The sequence below is a fragment of the Mastacembelus armatus genome, chromosome 7 (genome assembly GCF_900324485.2).
Source record: "Mastacembelus armatus chromosome 7, fMasArm1.2, whole genome shotgun sequence".
NCBI classification, from domain to species: domain Eukaryota; kingdom Metazoa; phylum Chordata; class Actinopteri; order Synbranchiformes; family Mastacembelidae; genus Mastacembelus; species Mastacembelus armatus.
The window spans coordinates 10,460,594-10,485,320 of NC_046639.1; the positions used below are offsets into that span (position 1 = coordinate 10,460,594).

General features: G+C 40.6%; 1 protein-coding gene across 4 annotated transcripts; it reads right to left on the reverse strand.

Annotated features, from left to right (window-relative positions):
• Positions 1-19: 19 nt before the first annotated feature.
• Positions 20-23,535, reverse strand: pkig (protein kinase (cAMP-dependent, catalytic) inhibitor gamma). Of its 4 annotated transcripts, none has more exons than XM_026331499.2 (3): positions 23,251-23,535; positions 3,905-4,086; positions 20-725 (listed from the first exon to the last, which is right to left on the reverse strand). In XM_026331499.2, the coding sequence occupies exons 2-3, from the start codon at positions 4,056-4,058 to the stop codon at positions 643-645; spliced, it is 237 nt and encodes a 78-aa protein (XP_026187284.1). In that variant the 5' UTR covers positions 4,059-4,086; positions 23,251-23,535; the 3' UTR covers positions 20-642. The 4 variants fall into 4 exon arrangements, with proteins under 4 accessions (XP_026187284.1, XP_026187287.1, XP_026187285.1 ...); XM_026331502.2 differs by lacking the exon at positions 23,251-23,535 and adding an exon at positions 10,456-10,594; XM_026331500.2 differs by lacking the exon at positions 23,251-23,535 and adding an exon at positions 4,866-4,963.
• Between the last annotated feature and the right edge of the window lie 1,192 nt (positions 23,536-24,727).

Sequence of the window (24,727 nt, forward strand, 5' to 3'; positions counted from 1 at the left end):
GGATTGAACATATCAAAGGTTACAGTAAATCATAAGTATTTTATTACACAAAGAAAATTGCTATCACAAAATTATCACTGAACAATATTTTAGCAATAAATATGAAGTCTGTACACGACAGTATAATGACAACTATATTTGTTACTAAAAAAAAAAAAAAAGATGACAATGAAACTGAACAAGAGGGTCACAAACAGACACGCATACATAAAAAGAAAATGACAAACAGATGATTATGAATACGCCCTCTTTGACACAGTTCCATATTAGACTGGAACAATGTTTTGAGTGTTGTTGTAAATGAATTCTGTTCAAGTCAGTCCTTCCCCACAGACAATCCAAAGTTTCTGTGCTTTCTTGTCTCATCAGGAAAATAAAAGACTGAGTATGAAACAGAAGAGCAGCATCTCAGCTGTCAGTTCCACTTTGTTCTGTTCCACCTGTTACAATCTGATCCAATAAAACGACATTTGGGGTCACTAATGCTCCAAACAGGCTGGCAGTGAGCAAAGGTGTTCATGTGTCCAGTTAGGACAACCAATATATACTCTTTCTCTCCTTTCTCCATGTGTCTCCACTTTCACCTGATTCCTTTTACTTTTCTCTCTCTGTCTGCCCCCCCCCCCCGGTCTCTGGCTGAGCTTATGATGGGTCTCCACTTTCCTGGGCATCCTGGCTGGTAGAGCCCTCTGCCTCAGGGGTTGGGGAGGCCCCCGGGTCTCCTTCTGCAAGAAAACATGGGAAACAATGGCGCGCGCGCACACACACACACACACACGCACGCACGCACGCACACACACACAAAAATGAATCAAAGTGGTCTGGCAAAAGAACTGCTTTAATGCTCCAAAATGAAAAAAAACATGAGAATCCTTAAGGAGGAACTATAACTTCCTCAGGCACTGTCAGCATTTTTTCTAAAACTGAGGTTTCCCACCAGAGCTGCATTAGAGCAATTTGATCTGGTTATCATTTTATGGGAAACTTGTTCTCTAAATTTGTCAGCAAGAACAACAATGTAACACACACTGGTAAACTGGAGAACATTTGTATCATAACAACTTGACACTCTCCTGAGACAGAGGAAGCAAAGATTACTGGTCACTGGGCTACCGCTAATTCAGCATTGACGCAACAATAATCAAATCTTACTGACACCACTGTGTGAGCAACATCTCCTGCCTGTATTTTGGTGCTTTCAGGTCCTGTTTTTCACAGGCTGACTTTATCAACAGCGTAGATCAAAGTAACAGACTTTACACTAAACTGTCTACTTACTGACCATCTTTAGGAGGACCAATTTGTGTTGAATTCTGGGTAAATTAAGACTTTTTTTCAAACTGAGCAATCATGTCAAACTACAGCTCACCAGTTCAAAAGGACAGCCTCTAAGAGCATAATATATTATTGCAGCATAGATGTGCAGCAGAGCTGAGTTGCTCTGGTTTCTCAGTGTGGCAGAGCTGAGTGCTTCTGTAACTCATCATTCATACTATCTGCTGAAAATTTACAGCAGGTTACTGCAGCATTTAAAAGCTCTTTGTTCTCATTACTTGGCCTACAACATTGTTAGAAAACCCACAAATTAGGTTTTGTTTTGGGTTTTTTGTCCATTGACGCCACTGGTCAGCAGGTGTCGCTGATTGTTTCCATGGATACATGGGTCTTATTTTGGAGCCAGCCTGGGTTGGCTAACAATGGCTAACCTTTTAGGCCTAACATAAGTTAGCTTTAAATACAGTTTCTTGTTTTGGGGTAAATTAAATAAATCAGCCATCAGGGTGGTGGTGGTTAACAGCTGAATCACAGCTACGTACCACAGGCCTTTAAGGCTACGTACCACAGGCCTTTAAGACTGCAGTAATCAAACCTTTACTCAAAAAGCCTAGTCTTGATCCAGGTGTCTTGGCTAATTATAGACCAATATCCAACCTGCCATTTATTTCTAAAATCCTAGAAAAAGCTGTTGCTAAGCAGCTATCAGACCACTTACACAGGAATGAACTATTTGAAGATTTCCAATCAGGATTTAGAGCACATCATAGTACAGAAACAGCACTGTTGAAAGTTACCAACGATCTTCTCTTAGCCTCAGATAATGGACTTGTTTCGATACTTGTCCTCCTAGACCTTAGTGCAGCATTCGACACCATTGACCACAACATCTTATTACAGAGACTGGAGCATGTGATTGGTATCAGAGGAACAGCGTTAAAGTGGTTCCAATCCTATTTATCGGACAGATTCCAGTTTGTTCATGTCCATGATGAACCTTCCACACGAACAAAAGTTAGTTATGGAGTTCCACAAGGTTCTGTGCTAGGACCGATTCTGTTCACCCTGTACATGCTTCCTTTAGGATATATCATTAGGAAGCACTCTATTAATTACCACTGCTATGCGGATGACACTCAGTTATATCAATCTATTAAACCTGTTAACACAAACCAGTTAACCAGACTTCAAGCCTGTCTAACTGACATAAAGGCTTGGATGACCAGTAACTTTTTACTTTTAAACTCGGAGAAAACAGAAGTCATTATATTTGGGCCTAAAAATCTCAGAAATAACTTTTCTAAAATTATAGCTACTCTAGATGGCATAGCCCTGGCCTCCAGCACTACTGTAAAAAACCTTGGAGTTATTTTTGACCAGGACATGTCCTTTAACTCACACATAAAACAAATTTCTAGAACTGCATTCTTTCACCTGCGCAACATTTCCAAAATTAGGAACATCCTGTCTCAAAATGATGCAGAAAAACTAGTCCATGCATTTGTTTCCTCAAGGCTAGATTACTGTAACTCATTACTATCTGGATGTCCTAATATCTTAATAAAAAGCCTCCAATTAATCCAGAATGCCGCAGCCAGAGTCCTGACAGGAACTAGCAAGAGAGATCATATTTCTCCTATATTGGCTTCTCTTCATTGGCTCCCTGTAAAATATAGAATAGAATTTAAAATCCTTCTTCTCACATACAAATCCCTTCATAATCAAGCTCCTTCATACCTTAAAGACCTCATAGTACCATATTATCCCAATAGACCACTTCGCTCTCAGAGTGCAGGCCTACTTGTGGTTCCCAGAGTTCTCAAAAGCAGAATGGGAGGCAGAGCCTTTAGCTATCAAGCTCCTCTCCTGTGGAACCAGCTCTCAGCCTGGGTTCAGGAGGCAGACACTCTCTGTACTTTTAAGGCTAGACTTAAAACCTTCCTCTTTGACAAAGCATATAGTTAGGGCTGGCTTCAGGCAACCCTGAACCATCCCTTAGTTAGTTATGCTGCTATAGGCCTAGACTGCCCAAGGACCATTGGTGCACTGAGCTCCCCTACCCTACCCGCCCCCCCCTCCCCCTTCTCTCCGACCTCATGTATATTCCACCATTGAATGTTACTAACCTTGTGCTCTCTCTCTCCCCTAGTTTGTGCTCTCTCCCTCCCTCTCTCTCTCTCTCTCTCTCTCTCTGTACCTTCTGCAGGTGTCCCTGGTCCTGGAGCTGTTTATCGCTGATGTGCAGTTACTGGCCCCACCAACTTGCAGTGTCTATTTGTTGTTTATTGTTGCTGTTCTTTTCTCTCTGCTCTATCCACTCACCCCAACCGGTCGAGGCAGATGGCCGCCCAAACTGAGCCCGGTTCTGCTGGAGGTTTTTTTCTTCCGTTAAAGGGAGTTTTTTCCTCTCCACTGTCGCCAAGTGCTTGCTCATAAGGGAATTGTTGGGTTTTTAGTTTTAGTTTTTGTAAAGTGCCTTGAGATGATTTGTATTGTGATTTGGCGCTATACAAATAAAATTGAATTGAAAATTGAATTGAATTGAATCATTTCCTTTAGCACAGTCATCTGTATAGCTGCACAAATCTGTGCATATTTCCTTCCACATTCCATATGTTACTTTACTGACCTGAAGACTTCAGGTCCATCTCTTGCAGGTCTTTGGTGAGTTCACTTGTGCTGGCCACCACTGCCCCTTCCCCTGAGATGTCGGGTACTGCGTTCCTGCGACCGGTGCGATCACAGTTGATAAAGTCTGAGTATGATGTCTCCACATCCATCATCTGTCCATGACCAGCGCTCTCATTACACCTGCGGAAGGGAGGAGGGGATGTCAGACAGCTGTGGAGGTGTTGGAAAAAGCAAATAAATCACCCTGCTGTCTGCCTTCAATGGTCTGCTGGGCCCGTGGGAGGATGTTCCACTGTGCCCTATGCATTTCTACCTCAGAAGAATCAATATGGCACACAAGAACACTGGCTAGAGACTTAAAAAAATATTCACACAGTGCAGAGCTATTCAGGAGGTAACTGAGGATGACCGATGCAGGGAGAGAGTGAGTGGGCAGAAAGGGGGCACTTCAAAAGCATTCGACAACTCAGCTGAGAGAGTTAAAAAGAAAAAGAAAGGTATTCAAAATTATTTCTGCACAGCAATTAATGACACAACCGGCAACTGTGCTAATTGGTCACCCTAATTACATTATGTAAAACAAAAATCTTATAGAGCAAGAATTTAAAAAACAAGGTGCTGGGAGAAAGGACTGATCAATATGGAACGACAGAGTAAAAACCATTTAAAGGATGACTTAGGTGGGGCCAGAAAGTGCCCTAGCAAAAAAAAAAAAGAAAAGAAAAGAAAAGAAAAGAAAAAGAAAACAAAACTCCCATTTGCCATTCATTCCTCTCCAGTTTCCGGTTCTCAGTCCATATTTAACTAGGTCATGAATCCTGCCAACCACGATGAGGCTATACAGCATGTAACCCCTTGGAGAGGACAAAAAATACAACTGCTCCAGAAAAAAGGAGAAAGAATAGAAAAGATAAGAAACCAGTCCTTTGACACAAAGGAATAGAGACTGTATATCAGACTTTAAATGTCACAGCTGCTCCTCCTGTCCTTCATCTTCAGTCCCTGTAGATCCCACCATAGGCTAGTGCAGTTAGCAAAGTCCTCACTGCTGTGTATGGGCAGCGTAATTGGCTACCTTAGAGCTACAGGCATGCCCTCTAAAAAGCATGTGACACTTCAGCCAGACAGAACAGCTGAGCAGCTAAGCTATGAATCTTTAAGGAACATGAGGGGGTCGGAGTCTCGAAGGGAAACAAGTGAAAGAATGAGAGCAATAAAAAGGAGTTGGCAGCTACAACACTCTGACCCAGGGCCAGCCTGTTCCCAAACACTTTCACTCACTTTCTTTTCCCATCATTCAAAAGATCCTACAGTTCTTTTCTTTTTTTTCCCCCCCAAAAGGAAGCACCCCAGGGTCAGACCCTGGGACGTCATGAGCTGCGCAAATGTAGGTGACACTGTTTGGGAATGCGAAATTTGTGCTAAAGGGCAATCCCATAGTCCCAGTAGGAAGGAGCAATACCTCAACAAATGTCACCGAGTTCTGGAGCTGCTGGCATTTCTCAGAATGCTGCTACCAAACAAAAAAGCCACTATGGAGACCTGGCTACAAATGATGGTACGACCCTCTGACTGCATCCAGAGAGTTAGTCAGAGGGTAAGACCAGCAGCTTACACCTACTACCTTTCCACAAACATAAGCTGAGGCTTTCACTAACTACCAGTTAGGGCTGAAAGACTTAAGGAAACAATCTGGGACTTTTCTGCCCAATGTTGTTCTTATGATTTAAACTATATTTCTGGTCTACATAGACAAATGAGATATGCTTGGACCATCACAAGCACATCTGAATTCTCCCAGGGCTTTTTGTCAGTTAGAATAGCATACCTGACATTACTGTCAAAAAAAAAAAAAAAAAAAAGTCTACCACTTTTGCTAAATAAGACTAACTGCTGGTAATGAGGGGCAAATTAGTCAATAACTGTTTTTAAGGTAAAATGTCAATCATTCTCAAATTTGCCTCTTTTCTTTTTTATATTATAATGAGTTTCCTTTGGTTGTGGACTGTCAGAGAAAAGAACACATTTAGACATCAGCTAGGTGAGAGGGAAAAATGTAATAATGGCAGATGGTGATCATGTGATCTGCTTAAAAGTTTCACATGGAGATTCAGACACCCATGTCCTACAGCTACTATACCTAACTTTAAAGGTACCTAGCTACAAAGTTTGATAGAGTGGTGTTTCTTTTTTCCACAAAAAGAATTTTTTTCCAACTCAAAATGTATCAATGTTATTTTAGCCTTCAATCAAGAGTCACCTAAACATGCCAGTGATTAGGCATTGTACTTTTAAAAACACTATTAAGACTCACAGTGGACAGTTAAAAAGGTTTAAAGTGATGCAGTGATAATGTCTGCTTTATTCCATACATTTTTTTTCTTGTCAAAACCTGAAGCCACATTTAACAAAGCATGCTTAAAAACAAATTCTAAACATGTATGTCAAAACAAGAAAATTGGCTTTTATAAAAGGACATGCAATGATAAATTCCACCTCTTCTACAGCTCTCTGTTCGTACATGTACAGGCTCATTCAAGTACAGACACACCCCCAAAATGCCAAATATGGACCACCACAGCTTTCAGGTCCGAGTAACCTTAATGTATAGAGCTCTTTTTAAGGACAAAAGCAGCAAACATTTCCAATACTTCCACACCTCACCTTTGCCATACAAGAAAATATCGTGAGAATGTGAGTAGCATGGTGCACATAAATCCTCATGATTAACACTTGCAGAATGAAAAACAGATATTACCTAGTAGAAATCTGTGTCATTTGCAATGCCTTTGTAAACTGAGATGTCAATCTGTTTTTGGATTTGTCCAATTGTTATCAGGATTAATGGAGTTCCATCTAATTGCCTTTTTTTTTTTTTTTTTTTTAAATTAGTGAGCTCGCTAGAATTTGATCAACATGTATAATGTTGATCAAATTCTACCACAAGATCATTAACAGGTTTCCAAGGAGGGATGATTATGAGGGGGAAGATGTTTTGCCTTCTGCTCTCCTGCATGCGTTCACACTCTTCTCCACCTGCATACCTGGTCTCAGTGCTGGTAGAAGCAGCTACATGGTGCTACATTTCAAAAATCACTTTATCCCTAATATCAGATCACTGCGCTAAAAGCCTTGTTTTGTAACTCTGGCTGAATGACTGAGGAAGCACAGGTTGTTGGCCTGTTGGGATTTGTATAACGCAAATGAAGATGTAAAGTCACTTGGAAGCAGATGATCCGCTCTGCTCCAAAACCTTGTGTTTCAGACCAGATTCAAGATTCATATCACCTGTACAACTTAATTTTATTTATTTAACCTTTATTCAACCAGAATTGTCCCACTGAAATACAAGATCTCTTCTTCCAGGGGGTCCTGGAGCTCCTTCCTGTTCATTAAGTGAAATAAAATATCCTTCCATCCATTCAGGGCTGCAGCTAGCAATTCTATTGATTTTATATTCACCATATTATTTGCTCAATTTAATGTCTAGCATTTAACAACTAAATGGCAGAAAATAATGTCTGAAGATTCTCAGTTGTCCAGGTGAAGTTTTCTAGAGGTTGAGTCATGGCAGCTGGACTTCTTTTTTTTTTTTTTAGGTCAAAACGTTTCACCACTCATCCGAGTAGCTTCTTCAGTCTTAACAGAAAGCTGGTATGGAACCTCCACCCCTAGTCCCATAGGATCATTAGTAAAATCTATGTAAATATTGGGAAACATCAGATACCAGTTCACTTCAAATCCACCAATCCACCACACTGAGGCAGAGACTGGTTCACCCTAAAGGACGGACACCAAAACAAAAAAAGGGCAATGTAGTATATGCCGTCCATTGTAAAGAAGAATGCTCAGAACTATACATTGGAGAAACCAAACAACCACTTAACAGGAGGATGACTCAGCACAGGAGGAGCAGCTCCTCAGGACCACAATCAGCTGTGCACTTCCATTTAAAAGAGACAGGACACTCATTTGAAGACAGTGATGTACATATTTTGGACAGAGAAGATGGTGGTTTGAGAGGAGTCAGAAGCTATCTATGTGGAAAAGTGGAAAAACCCTTCCTTAACAGGGGTGAATGGCTCAGACATAACCTGCCTTCAATCTACCAGGCTGCCCTTTCATCTGTTCCCAGCAAATTAAGGAACAAACCAAATGTCTGCCAGAGAGGACACTTTTTGGTGAATCAGAGGGGTCACATGAGTCTACCATTAGATCCTAACGACCCCCACATGAGCTCACGTCTTTTGTTCATGTAACGAGCCTATTCAGGCCAGGTGTGAAGCGAAACCAAATCAGGAGTGTAGGTCTAACGACTCTCACTTGATTTACATAGCTTACCTAATGAGCCTATGAGAGTAGGGGAAGATAAATTGGAGGTTCCATACCAGCTTTCTGTTAGACTGAAGAAGCCACTCGGATGAGTGGTGAAAAGTCCAGTTGGCATGACTCAACCTCTAGGCAGAACATAATGAAAATATCTCTCCACACATTCCCAAAGCTTAAGGTGATGTTTTTAGATGTCTGATTTTGATTGACGAACATTCCAGTTTATAGGGAGTAGACATATTCAGTGTGACTTCACCCATAGTGTTACGCACCGTGAGACTGCCAATTCAGTCGCCATTTTCAGCTGTTATAGATGTCACCATGCTGCTTTTTTGGAGCCAGAAGTACCATATTTGGACAAGAAGGCAGTGCCTAGAGAACATTCCCATGTCGACCACTGAGCCAATCAGCAGAAAGCTTGTTGAATATATACGCCCCCTGGAGAGAGCGGCAAATCCATTCCTACCACAGAGGGGCAGGTAGCCTAAAGCCATAATGTGTATGGGTAAAGCACATTGTCAATCAAACCTGTCAATCATTCCCACGTAGCAGTGGAATGAGGTGACATGGATTAAAGGAGGCACCTGATTGGTGCTACAGAGCAAATATTGACTTAAAAAAATGGGAATATTAAGAGCATGTTCAAACAAAGATGACAAAGCCACAATAATTACTGTGGCAACAATAGTGACTTAGTATTTGGCGCTGATTTTTCAAGAGTGTCTTTATGTGTGTATACGAGTGGAAACACAGCATAGCTGCAGCTGGAAAACACTATCACATGAATGTCACAGGTGTGCATTTTCACTTGAGAAAATAACTAAATTCTCAAAGGGAATCCTGAATACTCAGCTTAGCAACACATACCGTTCCCTTCTCCTTCCTGCTCTGCACTCCATGTGTGGAGTGTGTCCAATATCGGGATTGTCTCCACAAAGTTATTTCAGGAAAAGAGCTGTGTTACCATAGCCACAAAAACATACGGTCACTGTGAAAGCAAGGGCTAAACAAACAGCAGCAGAACAGAGTCGCATGCGGAGACGTTTCCTTCACGACAGGTTTGAACATGAACAGTGACCAGACTGGGCAAGGTGACATGTAACAGGAGAGGTTTTGGCATGGAGATATTAGGAACAAAAGTCTTTGTGATCACTGAGGCTATATGAGTCAGCACAGCCACTTACACCAGGCCCATTAGAGAGGCAGGCTCGCTACTATCCCACTGGAACCTTTTAAGCCTTATTTGAGTAATAAACACACATTATCTGCAATAACCCACACAAGGACTGGCTTCTTTGCTGATTTTGACATCCATTAGGGCCAATGACCTAATGGATGACCAATTTCAAGTCTGTCAACTAATTTTGCTGCATTTATTGATAAGGCAAAAGGTCTTCATGTGAATGAGTTCCATCTGCCTCTGGTAGCAACTCAACTTTTCCATCTGTATGTACTAGTAATCTGTACATCTTTGGGTTCAAGGCTGTTTGTTGGACAAAAGAACACACTTCTGTCTTACACAAATGACAAATCAGGGAAATAACTCACAGATTAATCCATAGTGAATAGTCATTAATTTCAGCTACAGTAGCCATCACCTTTAAAACAAAACTGTTTATTTGGCCATTCTGAGCAACTGTAGAAACATGATGGCGCAACATGGCAACCTCCATGAAAGATGACCTGCTCCCTACGTAGACTAAAGAAAATGCAACAGTTGGGGTTTTCCACTAATTACACACTAATGACAACATTTTGATGGATACTATATGCCATTTCTGCTAATAGATCCCTCTAAATATTAAATATTGAACATTTAAACAAAAACATTCGCTGTACTAATTGATTAAAGAATTGGCATAAAACCATCGTAAATAAAATGAACTGTTTCCATCTTTCATTTTGAGAAGCAAAACAGAGCCGACAGCTATCCGTTTATAATTCAATTCAATTCAATTCAATTTTATTTGTATAGCACCAAATCACAATACAAATCATCTCAAGGCACTTTACAAAAACTAAAAACCCAACAAATCCCTTATGAGCAAGCACTTAGCGACAGTGGAGAGAGAAAACTCCCTTTAACGGAAGAAAAAACCTCCAGCAGAACCGGTCTCAGTTTGGGCAGCCATCTGCCTCAACCGGTTGGGGTGAGTGGATAGAGGAGAGAGAAAGCTTTAAAACGTTGTGGTCAGGAGTCAAGCAGACTGTTGTTCTTACCAAAGCAGTCATTGGTGGTCTGTCTGTTCTCACCGTCTACAAGCAGACTCAAACTCCTTCAAACAAATTCAACCAAATCCATTTACACCTCAGTGAAGTGTTTCACCGTGAGAGGATGCGATAGTGTGCCTCAGCTCTTTGCCCTCCTGCTTGCCCCCATCAGCCCTTCGTCAAATGTGTTCCGGGCACTGTCTGTTCACATGATGTCAGCAGCTGCTTGGCTGACAACAAGCTCACTTCAAACATGAGGGTGCTGTATTTCCTTTCCTGTATTTCATGATTAGCATTGTTGTTCCTCTATGGTCTTCCTCCCATAAATAAATAAAATCCATGTGTGTATTTTCCCAATATGCTTCCTGTGACCCGGGCTGGGTGTGAAGGCCTGATTTAGCCCTGGTGAAATGAATATTGCTACATGGCAACCGGTTTGCTCTTTTACTGCCACTGTGAAAACTTTCCTTACTGGGGAGATGAGCAAACACAAATTTCTACCACTGAAAATAGGATTTCATCATTTCTCTTTCTCTCGCACTGGCACTATAAAATCTCAGGCATACTACTGCGTCTCCATGTTCTCTCTCAGACATGCAGAATTATCATTGATAGCACTGGACACTCAATGCAATTTTCTATCTCCTTTCTACTGAGAAGAGATGCTGAGATTGACCACTGCCACTTTCACATAATTGCCACCCTAAACGAGCGTACAGAGCTCCTATGCCTGAAGGCATTATAAATCAGCTGAGCAACAGGAGACAAAAAGCCTGACCAGGGCTATTAGCATCAGCTACTGTGGAAAAGTCTTGAGTGAACTAATGAATAAAACAAAAGGCCCAGGCAAGCCTGCTTCTTCAGAGAGTTACAGGCAAATCAAAAATCAATCTGGCTTCGACAGATTATCTCAGCAGGCGTACAGAAGTGCAGCTAGTATTGTGGTTCCTTACATCACAACTCAAATGCCTCAGAGATCAATTCCCAGTATTTGTCTCCCATGAGACATAAGAGCTGGAGAAAAACACACAAATGAATCGCTTTGCACCAAAAAGAGATCTCTACCATTAAAAAAGTGAAACTGACATTGCCTGCTGGAATGTTCCGCTATGGAGGGCTGCAGCAAGTCAGTTACTGTTATTATGATTTAATCTGTGGACTATTTTCTCCATTAATCAGATGGTCTGCAAAGAGCACTAAATGCCACATCAAGTCACCTGGGGTTGTGGCTCATTCAATTGACTATCATAGAACTAAAACATATTCATATTTAAGAGCGTTTCAAATCTTAAACAACTGATTATCAAAATACCTGCCAATGCATTTTTCTTTAACTGGAAAATCTGCTATTTGTTGTTAGTTCTGATGTGAAATATATCAATTTAAAAACTGGTGAAAACAGAAATACAAAACTAAGTAAAAAGTATGTTTGTAATATTGAAACACAAACGTTGTGTGGATGGTTTGCATTTTCCCCAGCAGCGAGGATCGACTCCCTGTCTGTGAAACTTCAGGCTACAATTGGCTCATGGGGGATTACAAGGTCAGAGATGCAGCAAGTTACTAAAGCAACATGTGTCCTGTTGGTTAGAAAAATCTATTAAAAACCTTACAGACAACCATGCACTTCAGTGTCTCTGTACATAAGGTCTGCTTGACTTTCTTCTCTAGGTTACTGGGATCAATGTAGCTTGTGGGCTTGTGTTAAACACTGATCAATACAGTGAAGCCTTACACTTTGTTAATACTATGGCTGTTACTGTTATTGTGGTCCTAACTGTACTTACTTCATATAGTTGATAACAATTTTTAGGGTTGCCTTCTAAAGATTGCTCTTAAGCAGGCTGCCCTTGCCTAGGGATGTCCCGATCAAGGTTTTTAATTTATTACTGAGTATCTGCCGATACAAAGTCCCTATACTTGTATTTTCCTAAATAATACATTTGCACAGTGAACACTTCAAGTACATTAAAGATATTCAAATCCATCCAGTGTATATGCTTGACAACTGAAGCTCTGCAGTGTATTAAGAAAATGTCTGTTCATTGTTTTAATTATTTTCACAAACCAAACAAACTGAAAATACTTTATATAAAATATTTTAAATATTTTATATGTCTAAAATGCCTGACAATGCACTGAGCAAACCTGCTATTTTATGTAGTGGCTCAGTCTGGTGTTCTGTTCCTTTTTCAGGGTCTTTTCTTTTTCATCTTACATCTTTTTACTGTCTAATTTGGCCTAGTAGCAGCTGATGTAGCCTGGGGGCTCCACCCTCAAGTAGAGATGGGGAGTGGACTACATGTTTGGTCAGGTCATGTCTTTCCTCCTCCACACCTCAAGATGATTTCTTTTTCAAACTTACACTCTTCAGACCCAAAAGATGCTGACTCAAATAACATCACTTAAAGCAGATTTTGCACAGCTCCCTCTGGAGCCACAAAGGGCTGCAACAACTTTTTCACATATGCAGCAGTAATCACTAGGAACTATAAGCAGACAACATATAAATTCTGAGTTCCCTTTTAACTAGCCAGCATCAGGATGTCTAGCGGGGCTCAGTTACATCATGTTAGACTGGACTATTTCTTGGTTGGGCTAAATGACTTCCTAGAATCACCGCTGGTTGTCTGGACACCTCAGAGTGAAAACAAGACTCAAGGAAGCTTCTGGTTGAGGCTTCATATTGAACAGACACAAGAGTGGTATTCATTTTCTCATCTACATTACCTCTCTGCAGGACAGAGAATAAGCAAACTGTGGAACAGCTCCTTTACAAACTAGATTACAAATGACATCACCAACGGATTCCACCCAAAACAGATCACATATTCCCTGCACAGGAAGTCCATTACTCCCAGCTATTTCACCAAACACAAACCCCATTGTCTACTGAAGCTGAAAAGTAACAGTAACAAATGCTGGAAAAAAACAACATTTAAATAACATATTTTTGCCACCAACACACTGACTTACATTTTGTTAATGTACCAAATTGTCTCATCTATTAAGCAGATGGCAGGACATCTGCTACAGACCATGTTCCCTTTTGTTTGCACAACTCACTTAGCAAAAGCTGGAGTGATCAATACCACTTCTTCAGGCGAGAGAGCAGGTGCATCATAATATTGCTATGCCACACACAATGCAGAAACACAGCAAAGTAACAGGATACACATTAGAAAACCACTTTTGGAGCTAAAGCAAAGGTTATGTTAAAGAGTGTGCTGAATATAAAACTGTGTGTGTCCTTGTCACCCAAAAACTCCAAGTAAGCTGTGATCGATCAATGCTTGAAAGGCGGTAGAGACGAGAGGCCAGACATATGAGACTCAGCATGTCCTGCCTCAGGTTATAGGGAATTCCCTGGTTTGTGTTTGTCTCTGTGTGTTAGGGAACAGGATGGGTGTGACTGAGTGTCATCAACCACTCACGATTCACAGCTGAGTCAGGAGCAAGTGCTTCAGCTGGACTCCAGGAACGACACTGTGATTAAAACTTTACACTCTCACATCTCCATTTCCAAACTGCTCATTTGGAGTTTCATCGTTCTCAAGAGTCGGCACAGTGTTATTACAAAAACAAATGTATTATGAGAATCAGATTTTATTAGTGAATATCAACGTCAAACACACAAAGGCCTAGTTCACATATCTAAGGTTCACTCTGTGTCATAAGATGAAGTAAACGAGAATAATGTCGCTCGCGAACAGTTATTCTCTGATTTGCTTAAAAAGCCAAATCAATTTATGACTATGTACAGCAGTTTTAAGAAATATAGCACAAGACATGGCTATATCTGAAAATATTTAGATATGTGTGACTCTGCTTTGTGCCTGGAACTGAGGAAGCAAAAAGCACACATAAAAAAGCAGCAGTTCATAGATATTATGAAAGTTGCATTTATTCTATTACTCTTCCCGTATGGTTACTCAATTTACTTTGATTTGTTAACATTTTAATTTGTTTTAATTAGACTCGAAAGGATTAACATAACTTCTGTTTGGTTTGTCCGTTCTGGACTACTGTAGAAATATGGCAGCACAACATGGCTGCCTCCATGAAGGAGACCCGCTCCCTAATTAGATTTAAAAAGCTTATTCTGAAATTAAGAAAATGTAATGGTTGGTATTTTCTGGTCATTACACACTTATGACAACATATTTATGAATACTATATTACATTTCTGCTAAGATTTAAATATTACATGCCAAGGAAAAAATACTTGGAGTCAAATCTCAGGTCAAAGGATGGCAAATTTAATAGACAAGGCAACGGGCAAAGCAACAGAGACACAACAGAGCATATGTTCTGCAGAACAGGTCAATACCAATTGACCACAAGCACAGAAAATGATCAGCTTTTGTATCAGTTGAACTGCATTAATTTACACATCAGTCACTTACATGTAAATCATGTCAGCAGGTTGGCATACTGTACATAATATAATTAGCGTCTCCCTGACTTTCCGCCTGCTTCCTTGTGACTACAAAGCCGTGTTAAAAGTCTTTGTTGAATTAACATAGGACACGGGTGGGGGGTAGCACACATTTGTCTGTCAAGGTATAAATTTCCCTCACATTACACATTCAAGGTTTAATATCATTGTACATTGAATCTGTTTAAGTTTTTATCTTCCCAATCAGTTTTTGGTTCTGCTTCTAAAATGAGAAGATAATCTGCTTTTCTCCTGTTTCATATAATTTGAAACTAGATTAAAAAAAAGACAATTATCAGTAAAGATGTCATTGTTACTTGAATGATAAAGTCAAGCAGCATTTTGTGATGAAGATTCAAATCAAATTTTAAATCTTTACGTGTATGCATTCCTATTTTATGAATGACATCCTGTGGCCTGACTGTCTCAACATTAGTAGTAGAAATTCACTCCGGATTTTTCTGCCAAAAAAAAAAAAAATCACATTATTGAAAATGCAGACTACAGCTTTCTATCCATATTATATAATTTGCTCATATTATATTTAGTTTACAATTACAGGATAAATGTATAAAATAAGATAAATCAATTTCATAAGAGAAAAAAAATATTTTAAAAATGGAGGAACCACAACTTAGAAAATGTGGGTATTTTACTTTTAAAAAATGACTTAAACAATTAATCATTTCTCATTTCTCGCCAACAATGTTTTTGTTGGAACAATTGACCGTTTTAGGTGTTAATTTCTAGTCTCCTTCCTCCCATGAAGTATAAAACATCTGTATAATCTGTACAATCTGTATAAAACATGCGAACACAGTGATATGTGCTCAGTGATTTTCCTCCCACTGTCACTGTTCTATTTCCGTCCACACGTTTAAAAACATAAGACCTCAGCAGGAAGCAGGTGGTTTGTTTGCCTGTGCTGTTTGTGCCCTGTCTTTTCCCAGGCTCTCTGCACACACTGGAGGCTGAACAGGACCCCTGGGCTGACAAGGCGGAGGGGGAGGAGGAGGAGGAGAAAAAGAACGGTGAAGTGAGGACAAGAGGGAGGCGAGGGGATAGGAGATGAGAGGGTGAGGGTGAGGGAGGTATAAGGAAGAATAAGGGGACGATAGTGAGCATGAGTAAAAGATGGAATAGGACAAGGGAAACAGAGGGAAAGTAGGAGGGTGAAGGAAAAATAGGGGAGGATGAGCACTACAAAGAAGGAATGCATGCATGTTTATTGTGCTTGCTAAATAAGGAAAAATCCCTCACAGCCTCTAGTGTTTTCATTACTTTTTTGAGAACTTAAGAAACATAATACATCCTCTCCAGTTCTACTACAGCACACAACCATTTAGCCAACATCTGCCACAATATGTGATTTGGTTATGAGCCCCCCCCCAATTCTCCAATTCTCTCATTAATAAGTAACACACAAAAGAAAGTGCATTCAGCCAAATACGTCATACTTTCAGAGCAGATTTTCCTAACCACCACTGCTGTTCACACTGCTTTTACAAATATTTTTAAGAAAATTAGTCATATACTGATGGCCTTGATGCATCTGAAATTAACCAAGTAATTCGACCCAACTTCATCATCCCCTTTTTTTCCTACAGTCTAGGAGGATGTGGGCGTCATGTGATTTGATTTGTTGACAGCAATAAACCAGCACATGCGTAACCCTCCCCTGCACTCTTCTCAAGAACTGCAAATGAAACCATGATTCATGTTGGTATATTGGACAAATTGCAGGACACTAACCTTGCTCAATGTCTGAGAGCAGTGCACTCAACTGTGGTGGAAGAGCTAGTCAGATACTTTACTCAAGCAAAAATATTTTAACAATTATCGAAGTAATAATTTGATATGAACGATTACTTTTTTAAGCTCTGCATTACGAGATTGTTAATTCTCATTCTTAAGCATAAATGCAGCATTGTATAAAGTTTGTTAATTTAGGCCAGTGGATCACAATTAAAAAGGGTCACAAGATAAATTTAACAGGATATCATTTAATATATAGCTAATTTAATTTTAGTTGCTGTCAATATTTTGCTATATTGTTCTTGTGAGTCGCGTCCTGTACAGATAACCCACTGTTGATCCAACTCTGGGTTGTGTGTGAAAACCTTTTCAGCAAACTGCGCTTGAGAATTCCCAAGAAAGATCAAATCTGAGGATCAAGCAGATTACAAGACTCTGATTTCCTGTCAAACAGTGAAGGTTACATTGTTCCTTTTACCCTCAAGGAGTTTTCTCTCATCACTTATTAAGTTAAATGAATGTAGCACTTTATGCATATCACATAGGATTTGAAATGGGCCAGTCCATCTAAAATAATTAAAGCTTGTGTTCATTTTTCCATGAAGGGATTCTTGTCAAGTCATCTTTCATTGACCTGCAGGTCTAAAATTCCCTACCACTTCGCAGGGATGAGAATCCATTTACATAATAAGGCTGGATTAAAAAGAAATTCTCCCATTGCAGTTGTTTATTCAACACCTTAACCCTACCTGATGAATTCATGTTGATACTGTATGTCAATCCATCAGAAGTTAGAGGGTGTAACTCAATTTACTCACATTAACTCAACTGTCTTGAAACTGAAAAACAGATGTGTTACCACTATGAAGAGCGACCTCACCCAACAATGTCATTCATCAGAATACATGAGGAAAAAGATGTGGGTCTTTTAAAAGTAGCAGCAATAAAAATTTAAGTAAGAATCTGGTAAAGTGCATTCAGAAAGTATTCAGATCCTATTCACTTTTTTCAAATTTGTCTCAATGTTGCAGCCTGATACTACAATTGTTTAAATTCAATTTTGTTTCTCATTCATCTACACTCACTCCCACATAATTCAAAAGTGAAACCAGAATTTTAGAAATGTTTGTAAATTCATGAAAAAGAAAAAACTGAAATATCACATCCATCCATCTATTATCTATGCCAGCTTATTCCTACTGAGGGTCATGGAGATATGCTGGAGTCTCTACCAGCTCTCTTTGGGTAAAAGGCAGGGATACACTCTAGACAGGTCACCAGTCCATTACAGGGCTAAATATCATATTTACATAAGTATTTAGACCCATTATTCAGTACTTAGTTGAAGCACCTTTGGCAGCAATTACAGCCTTGAGTCTTTTGGGGTATGATGCAACATGTTTTGCACACCTGGATTGGGGGATTTTCTGCCATCCTTTGCAAATCCTCTCAACATAGGTCAGGTTGGAATGGGGACCGTCAGTGGACAGCCAGTTTCAGGGTTCTCCAGAGATATTCGACAGGGTTCAAGTCAGGGCTCTGACTGGGCCATACTAGGACATTAACAGAATTGTCCTTAAGCCACTCCTGTGTTGTCTTGGCTGTGTGCTTAGGGTTGATGTCATGATGGAAGGTGAACCTTTGACCTATGAGGTCCTGAGTGCTGGTGAACAGGTTTTCATTGAGGATATCTCTGAACTTCACTCCATTCATCTTTCCCTCAATCCTGACCAGTCTCCCAGTCCCTGCTGCAGAAAACCACCCCCACAGAATGATGCTGCCCCCACCATGCTTCACTGTTGAGATGGTATTGGGCAGCAGATGAGAGGTGCCTGGTTTCCTCCAGATATAACGTTTAGAATTGAGGTCAAACATTTCAATTTTGGTTTCATCAGACCAGAGAATCTTGTTCCTCACAGTCTGAGAGTCAGATACATTTTTGCAAACTCTGAGCAGGCTTTCAGGTGTTTTGCACTGAGGTGAGGCTTCCATCTAGCCACTCTGCCATGAAGCCATTGGTGGAGGCTGCAGTGATAGTTGTACCTTGTACCATCTCCACACAGGATCTCTAGTGCTCAGTCAGAGGGACCATCAGGTTCTTGGTCACCTCACTTACTAAGGCTCTTCTCCCGATTGCTCAGTTTGGCCGGGCGACCAGCTCTTGGAAGAGTCCTGGTTGTGCCAAACTTCTTCCATTTGAGTATTATGGAGGTCACTGTGCTCCTGGGAACCTTCAGTGCAGCAGAAAGTTTTCTGTAGCCTTCCCCAGCTCTGTGCCTATCAACAATCCTGTCTCTGAGCTCTGCAGGCAGTTTCTTTGACCTCATGGCTTAGTTTTTGATCTGATATGCATTGCCAGCTGTGGGGCCTTCTATAGAGAGGTGTGTGCCTTTACAAATAATGTCCAATCAATTTAATTTACCAAAGGTGGACTCCAATCAAGGTGTAGCTGCCTCTCAGCAACAATCAAAATAGAAGGCGCCTGAGCTAATTTTCACATTGTTGCAAAAGGTCTGAATATGTATGTAAATTATATTTAATGTTTTCCTTTTTAATAATTTACAAACATTCTTAAAATTCTGTATTCACTTTGTCATTATCTGGTATTGAGATTAATGAGAAAAAATGTATTTAAACAATTGTAGTATCAGGCTGCAACATAACAACATGAAAGGGCATCTGAATACTTTCTGAATGCACTGTATGTACTTTCTACATCCACTTATGTATGCAGAGCTTCACACAGCTGCAGCTCATCCCTGCACAATGGTTGCCATCTTTCAGCAAGTTTTAGAACTAGCCCTTTCAATTGTACAGGATGACACACTACTTTCTTGGGCAATTTTCAGTTGGAATGCATTTATGTTAGTGATACGCTGCCCAAAATCTATCTTTTGATATCTTTTGAGTATGACGCACTCACACTCTGTGGGTGTGGATGGCTGTGGTCAGTTTGTATCCATGGTGCCTTGTGGTTATAGCACACTGAATTTTTAAAGTCTCTACAAAGCAAATGTCTTTTACAAAAAAAAAAGAAATTTGAGGTAGAGTATCACTTTACAATGATATACCATGAATATAATGAACATTTCCATAATGAAAATGAAAATATGAAAACAATGTGACTGGAAGGGAGATCCCGTAGTGATGAACCTATTTGCTTTAAGAGCTGAATCTGCACCTTCTATTGGTTTAACTGAGCTTTATAATGAATTTCAACCCACTGTTTAGCTCCTTAACTCATAACTTTACTGTTTTGCACACTACTCTCATTAGCAGCAGGCAGCTGACTTCAGAGAAAAATCTGTAAAATACAGTGTACACTACCTGCCCAACACCAAACCACAAGCAGACAAAGACTTGCTGGTGAACATAGTGGAGCAGATACCAACCAAGGAGTTGGTAAAGACCAAAAACAGAGCTAAAGGAGCACAGACTAGCCTTACATTCAGCAGGTGATCAGAAATAACCCTTTAAATCAATGATAATGATGATCTGTAAGTCCTGGACATGTGTGACCAAGACTGTCATATCAACTTAAAAGGTTATGACATGTCAGGGTTCATGATGTTCATGACTTAAACATAAAGTTTGAAAAGGAATTTAACCACTTGATAACAATTTAGGTGTGAAAAATGGCAGCCATCACTTATAAAACTGACCCCAGAAATGCTGCACATAAATAAGGTGCATTCACTTAAAGATGGGGGTGAAAACAAGCTTGGACAATTTGAACAATAATTTATTTTTGTCAGGCTCTCTCAATGGTCTATGATATCTGTGTGTATTAGAAAGCCTTTTCAGTCTTTCTGAAGAACCTTCAAAGGCCAGGGTGATGGCACTCATTTTCTCTTCATAGGGATGTCAAAGAGCTAAAAACAGACTTTAACTCCTCTGCACATGGGGCAAGAAATGCAGTTGGAGGTCAGTGCAATTCAACTGACAAATCCCCGTCCACAAAATATGTACACATTAAACCCATGATTACACGGAGAGGATCATATAAAAATAGAATGAGCAGTGCATGCACGCAGTATCAAAATCCTGCTCTACTGTGTATAGACTCAGCTACAGACTGCTGTTTTCTGATCTCTTTTATATTAAACACTGGAATGTCTCTTCCACACGCAATTTATTGTTGGTTGTAGTCTCCATATGAGATTTGTGCAAAACAACAAAAACATAAAATCCCAGGTCTTATCCTTCACACGAGTATTTTCCAAATATGAGTCTCTCTGTACCTTCTGCAGGTGTCCCCGGTCAAGAGCTGTATATCGCTGATGTGCAGTTACTGGCCCCACCAACCTGCAGTGTCTATTTGTTGTTTATTGTTGCTGTTCTTTTCTCTCTGCTCTATCCACTCACCCCAACCGATCGAGGCAGATGGCCACCCAAACTGAGCCCGGTTCTGCTGGAGGTTTTTTCTTCTGTTAAAGGGAGTTTTTCCTCTCCACTGTCGCCAAGTGCTTGCTCATAAGGGATTTGATGGGTTTATAGTTTTTGTAAAGTGCCTTGAGATGATTTGTATTGTGATTTGGCACTATACAAATAAAACTGAATTGAATTGAATTACAACATGTGAAGGAAAGTTCATTTAACCTTCTGTGGGGCTACACGTGGAACACAGAAACAACCACACAGTAGTCATCCCACCCCTGCTGTGCTCTCAGCTCATGGACTGAAGGGTCCAAATGTTTTAATCATGTTATTGTTGGCAGCCGTCAGCCAGAACAGATAAAACTTCCATTTACTGAAGGAGTTGGATGACGACAACGCTGCTGGTAAGAGCGTTGGTCATACAGCACTGCAGATAATTAGAACTGTACTGACATGGCCTGATTACTGATCTAGCCGCTTTCTGAATAACTGGTATCATAGATTAGGAGTGTAGCCCTCTGAGGACCAGCCTTCATAACAGCCAGAAAATGAGCACATGTAATCTTAATGCCAGTTGGTCTTTATTTTCTTCTATATGATTGAAGTAGGTAAATATGATTGGAATACAGCAGGGCAGGTTTTGTATGGTTATGTCCAAGGTCAGCAGGGCATGTGTGTCTCTCTCCAGTAGCAGTGTTTTTTTTAGCATCACTACGCTCTCTGTGCTGGCTGCACTCCATCTCCCTTGGCCATTTTGAACGATAACAGACCATCTTTGGTTAGCTGGTACAAACAAGAGTCTCTGGGCAGTTGAGAACTAACCCTGATATCAAAATGAAGAGAATTAATCCCTTTACAATATGTAATTTTTACCAGACATAAAAACAGATGTGATCTCGAACGTCAACATTTTTGTCCTGCCAGAAATATTCACAATCATCTGAAGCTCTTGTCAAAACAGATGTGCATTTGTTTTTTTAAATCATCTGAAATGTTTTTTTTTTTTTTTTTTTTAAGTGAACAAGCCAAAATCCCCTAATTCCAGTTTCTACATTATCAGGATATGCTCCTTGTCATTGTCGTCTTTCACAGTATAGTAAGAAGAAGTTACCACACATCATTACTTAATCAAGCTAGTAATCTGTAGTTTAACTGACCCATACGTATGACCTTTGCTTTCTTTCCTTCAAGTTATATCTTTACCCCCGGCCCAGGATCACATAGTTGCCCGCTTTTCTTTCCAAAATCTGTAATCTGAAATGCCACCACGGATGTGTACTAGTTTCCCTAAGCCATGACATGCCAAATCATTACATATCACAGTTCCACCCTGGTTTTAACACAGTTCATTACACTATTCTAGAAAGACAAGCTGTCATTCTGCTAAGCCTTGTTACTTGAATGTAACCAGAATGCCTGCTATTTTGACGTCTACATTCACTGTGCGCTCAGTTTGAGGAAGAGCACCGTTGTGGTTACAGTCAGCCAGTCAAGAGTGAAGCAAATCAGCACAGACAGGCAAGAGGCCAGTATTTATTTTCTCCAGCCCCCATGCCCGGCGACTGGCACTTGCCCAGCAACACTCATGCAAAGTGGGGGGTCCCGGGGTGCCCCCGCCCCCAGCCTGCTAGCTACAGCTGAGTGTCTGAGAACCACCTCCACCCGCATCCGTGCTCCTCCAAGATTCACCTCCAGTAACAAAAAAAGCTGCACTGATATGTTCTTCCTTCGCTCAACAGACAGACTGTTTCCACTAAAAGCTGCATTGTTTTTACTGAGTTAAGGAACTACAACGTGCTGCGTGTACACGGCGGCTCGGCTAGGTGCATTGACAAAAACACAGTAAAAAACAGAGCAGAGTTGAAAAAGAGGAGACCGGGGGGCTTTGGAAAAGCTACCCAGGCTGCAGCAGCTAATGTGTGGGAAGGACGCGCATACCAGTCCTTTAAACCGTGCACGCAACACACACGGACACCCAGCACAATGGACGCGCTCAGACACTCGAGGAAACATGTCTACATCATCGACATGTAGGACGTAACCCGCCATAAGCAGACACAGTGATGGAGAAATATGTATTGTCTAACGCTGAGCTGCTTGGTGGGAAAATGCCTCACTCGCTTCGTGACTCGGCGGTCCCCCACGGACACTCACTTCCAACATTACCTGTCGACTAGGTCCAGGCACCAACATGCACGTTAAAAAAAGGCGCAGGAAGAAAGCGCAAAACTAACCTCGGTCGAGTCGCCTCCTGTTATCCACTTGTTACAATGGACATGTAACACCATGGAGCCCAGTCAAGTTTCCTGGCAATAAGCACAGAGACGCAGCAAGCCGACACCGAAGCCGGTGATTTAAAAAAAAAAATAAAGGTGTGGTAGAAGAAGAAGTGGTTGTTAGAAGGCTGGGTGTCCTCCTCAGGGCGCCGTCAGAAAACAAAGAGAAAAGGTTGTGTCTTCAAACAGCTGTTTTCCAAAATGGAGTTAGCCATCTCTGAGCCAATCAGACAGAGCCTGTAGAGGCTCCCACTCCTCTGTGGGCTGGAGCCAGCAGCGCACTGCACTTACACATCATCATTCATCACTATCATTTTTGGGGGGGGGGGGGGCATTGTAGGTTTTATGTCATGACAGCTTTATTTAGACACACATTAAACAACCAGACAACCCAAGTGATGAGATTTCCTGTCAGGAACCCCCAGATGTTTCTCACGTAGCCTGTTTAACTCTTTCCACTGCATATGGACGGATCATCTCTGGTGTATTATACAACCAGCTGGCACATCATTAGGGACACACAGCTAAAACTAATGCAGTCAAGTACAGCAGTCGTGCAATAAATTCTCCTTCATGAAGGGGGTAAGGTTCGGTCTGTGTTCAAGCTGCATTAACTACTATAATGGCCTGCATTACACAAGGTGTTTCTGCTGTTTACCCTAACCTCACTGATATAAATGTGTTTAGCACAATTATAGAGCTATTTGTCAGTAGAATTAAATATATTTCAACAGCACCCACAAACTACATTCTCCAAAATTATCACAACACCCAGACTCCCAGGGGTCCCTGAGGGTCTGGGTGTTGAACACATCTACAACACAATACAGTGCAACAGCAGCACTGACTGCAGCCTCTAAAATGTTCATATAGGCTCTCTGCTTGAACAAACTGACCAGCATTACATGCATGAATGAGAATTTATTACAGGACTACACATTTTCATTTACACAATTTGACAAGGATGACACAATAAAGCTGCAGCAGCCAGTTCACTTAACTGATTAGTAAATACAAGGAAAAATGATTGGTAACTAGTTTGATAACCTAATAAAAGGATCTTTTTCAACTTTTACAACTTTTCTTTGTAGACTAGACATTTTTAGGGGGGTCTTTGACTGTTGGTTATACAGAATCAAATGTTTGAAGGTATCATGGACTGAGATGGATATTTCTCACTGTTTTATAATAATGTATAGACTAATAAAATGGATCAGCTTAATCAAATCTAATTCACAGAAATATGTATTTTTGTGAAATAAATAGGTTAGCTTGTAGCTGCAACTTGGGAAATAGGTTGAAAATAATTTTTAAGATGCAAGCTCTATGTAAAACACCCTGATGACATCACTGTGATGAATTCACTACATCATCATTTTTTTTTCTCCTCCAGAGCCACAGACATTATACAGCTGTTTACAGGCTGAGTAGTACT

What these genes read in the sequence shown, in the direction of transcription:
- pkig (XM_026331499.2), bottom strand. Translation starts at nt 4,058, where the DNA reads ATGATGGATGTGGAGACATCATACTCAGACTTTATCAACTGTGATCGC. An exon ending in GATGGACCTGAAGTCTTCAG is followed by an intron (nt 726 to 3,904) that starts GTCAGTAAAGTA and finishes GTTTTCTTGCAG; the next exon opens with AAGGAGACCCGGGGGCCTCC.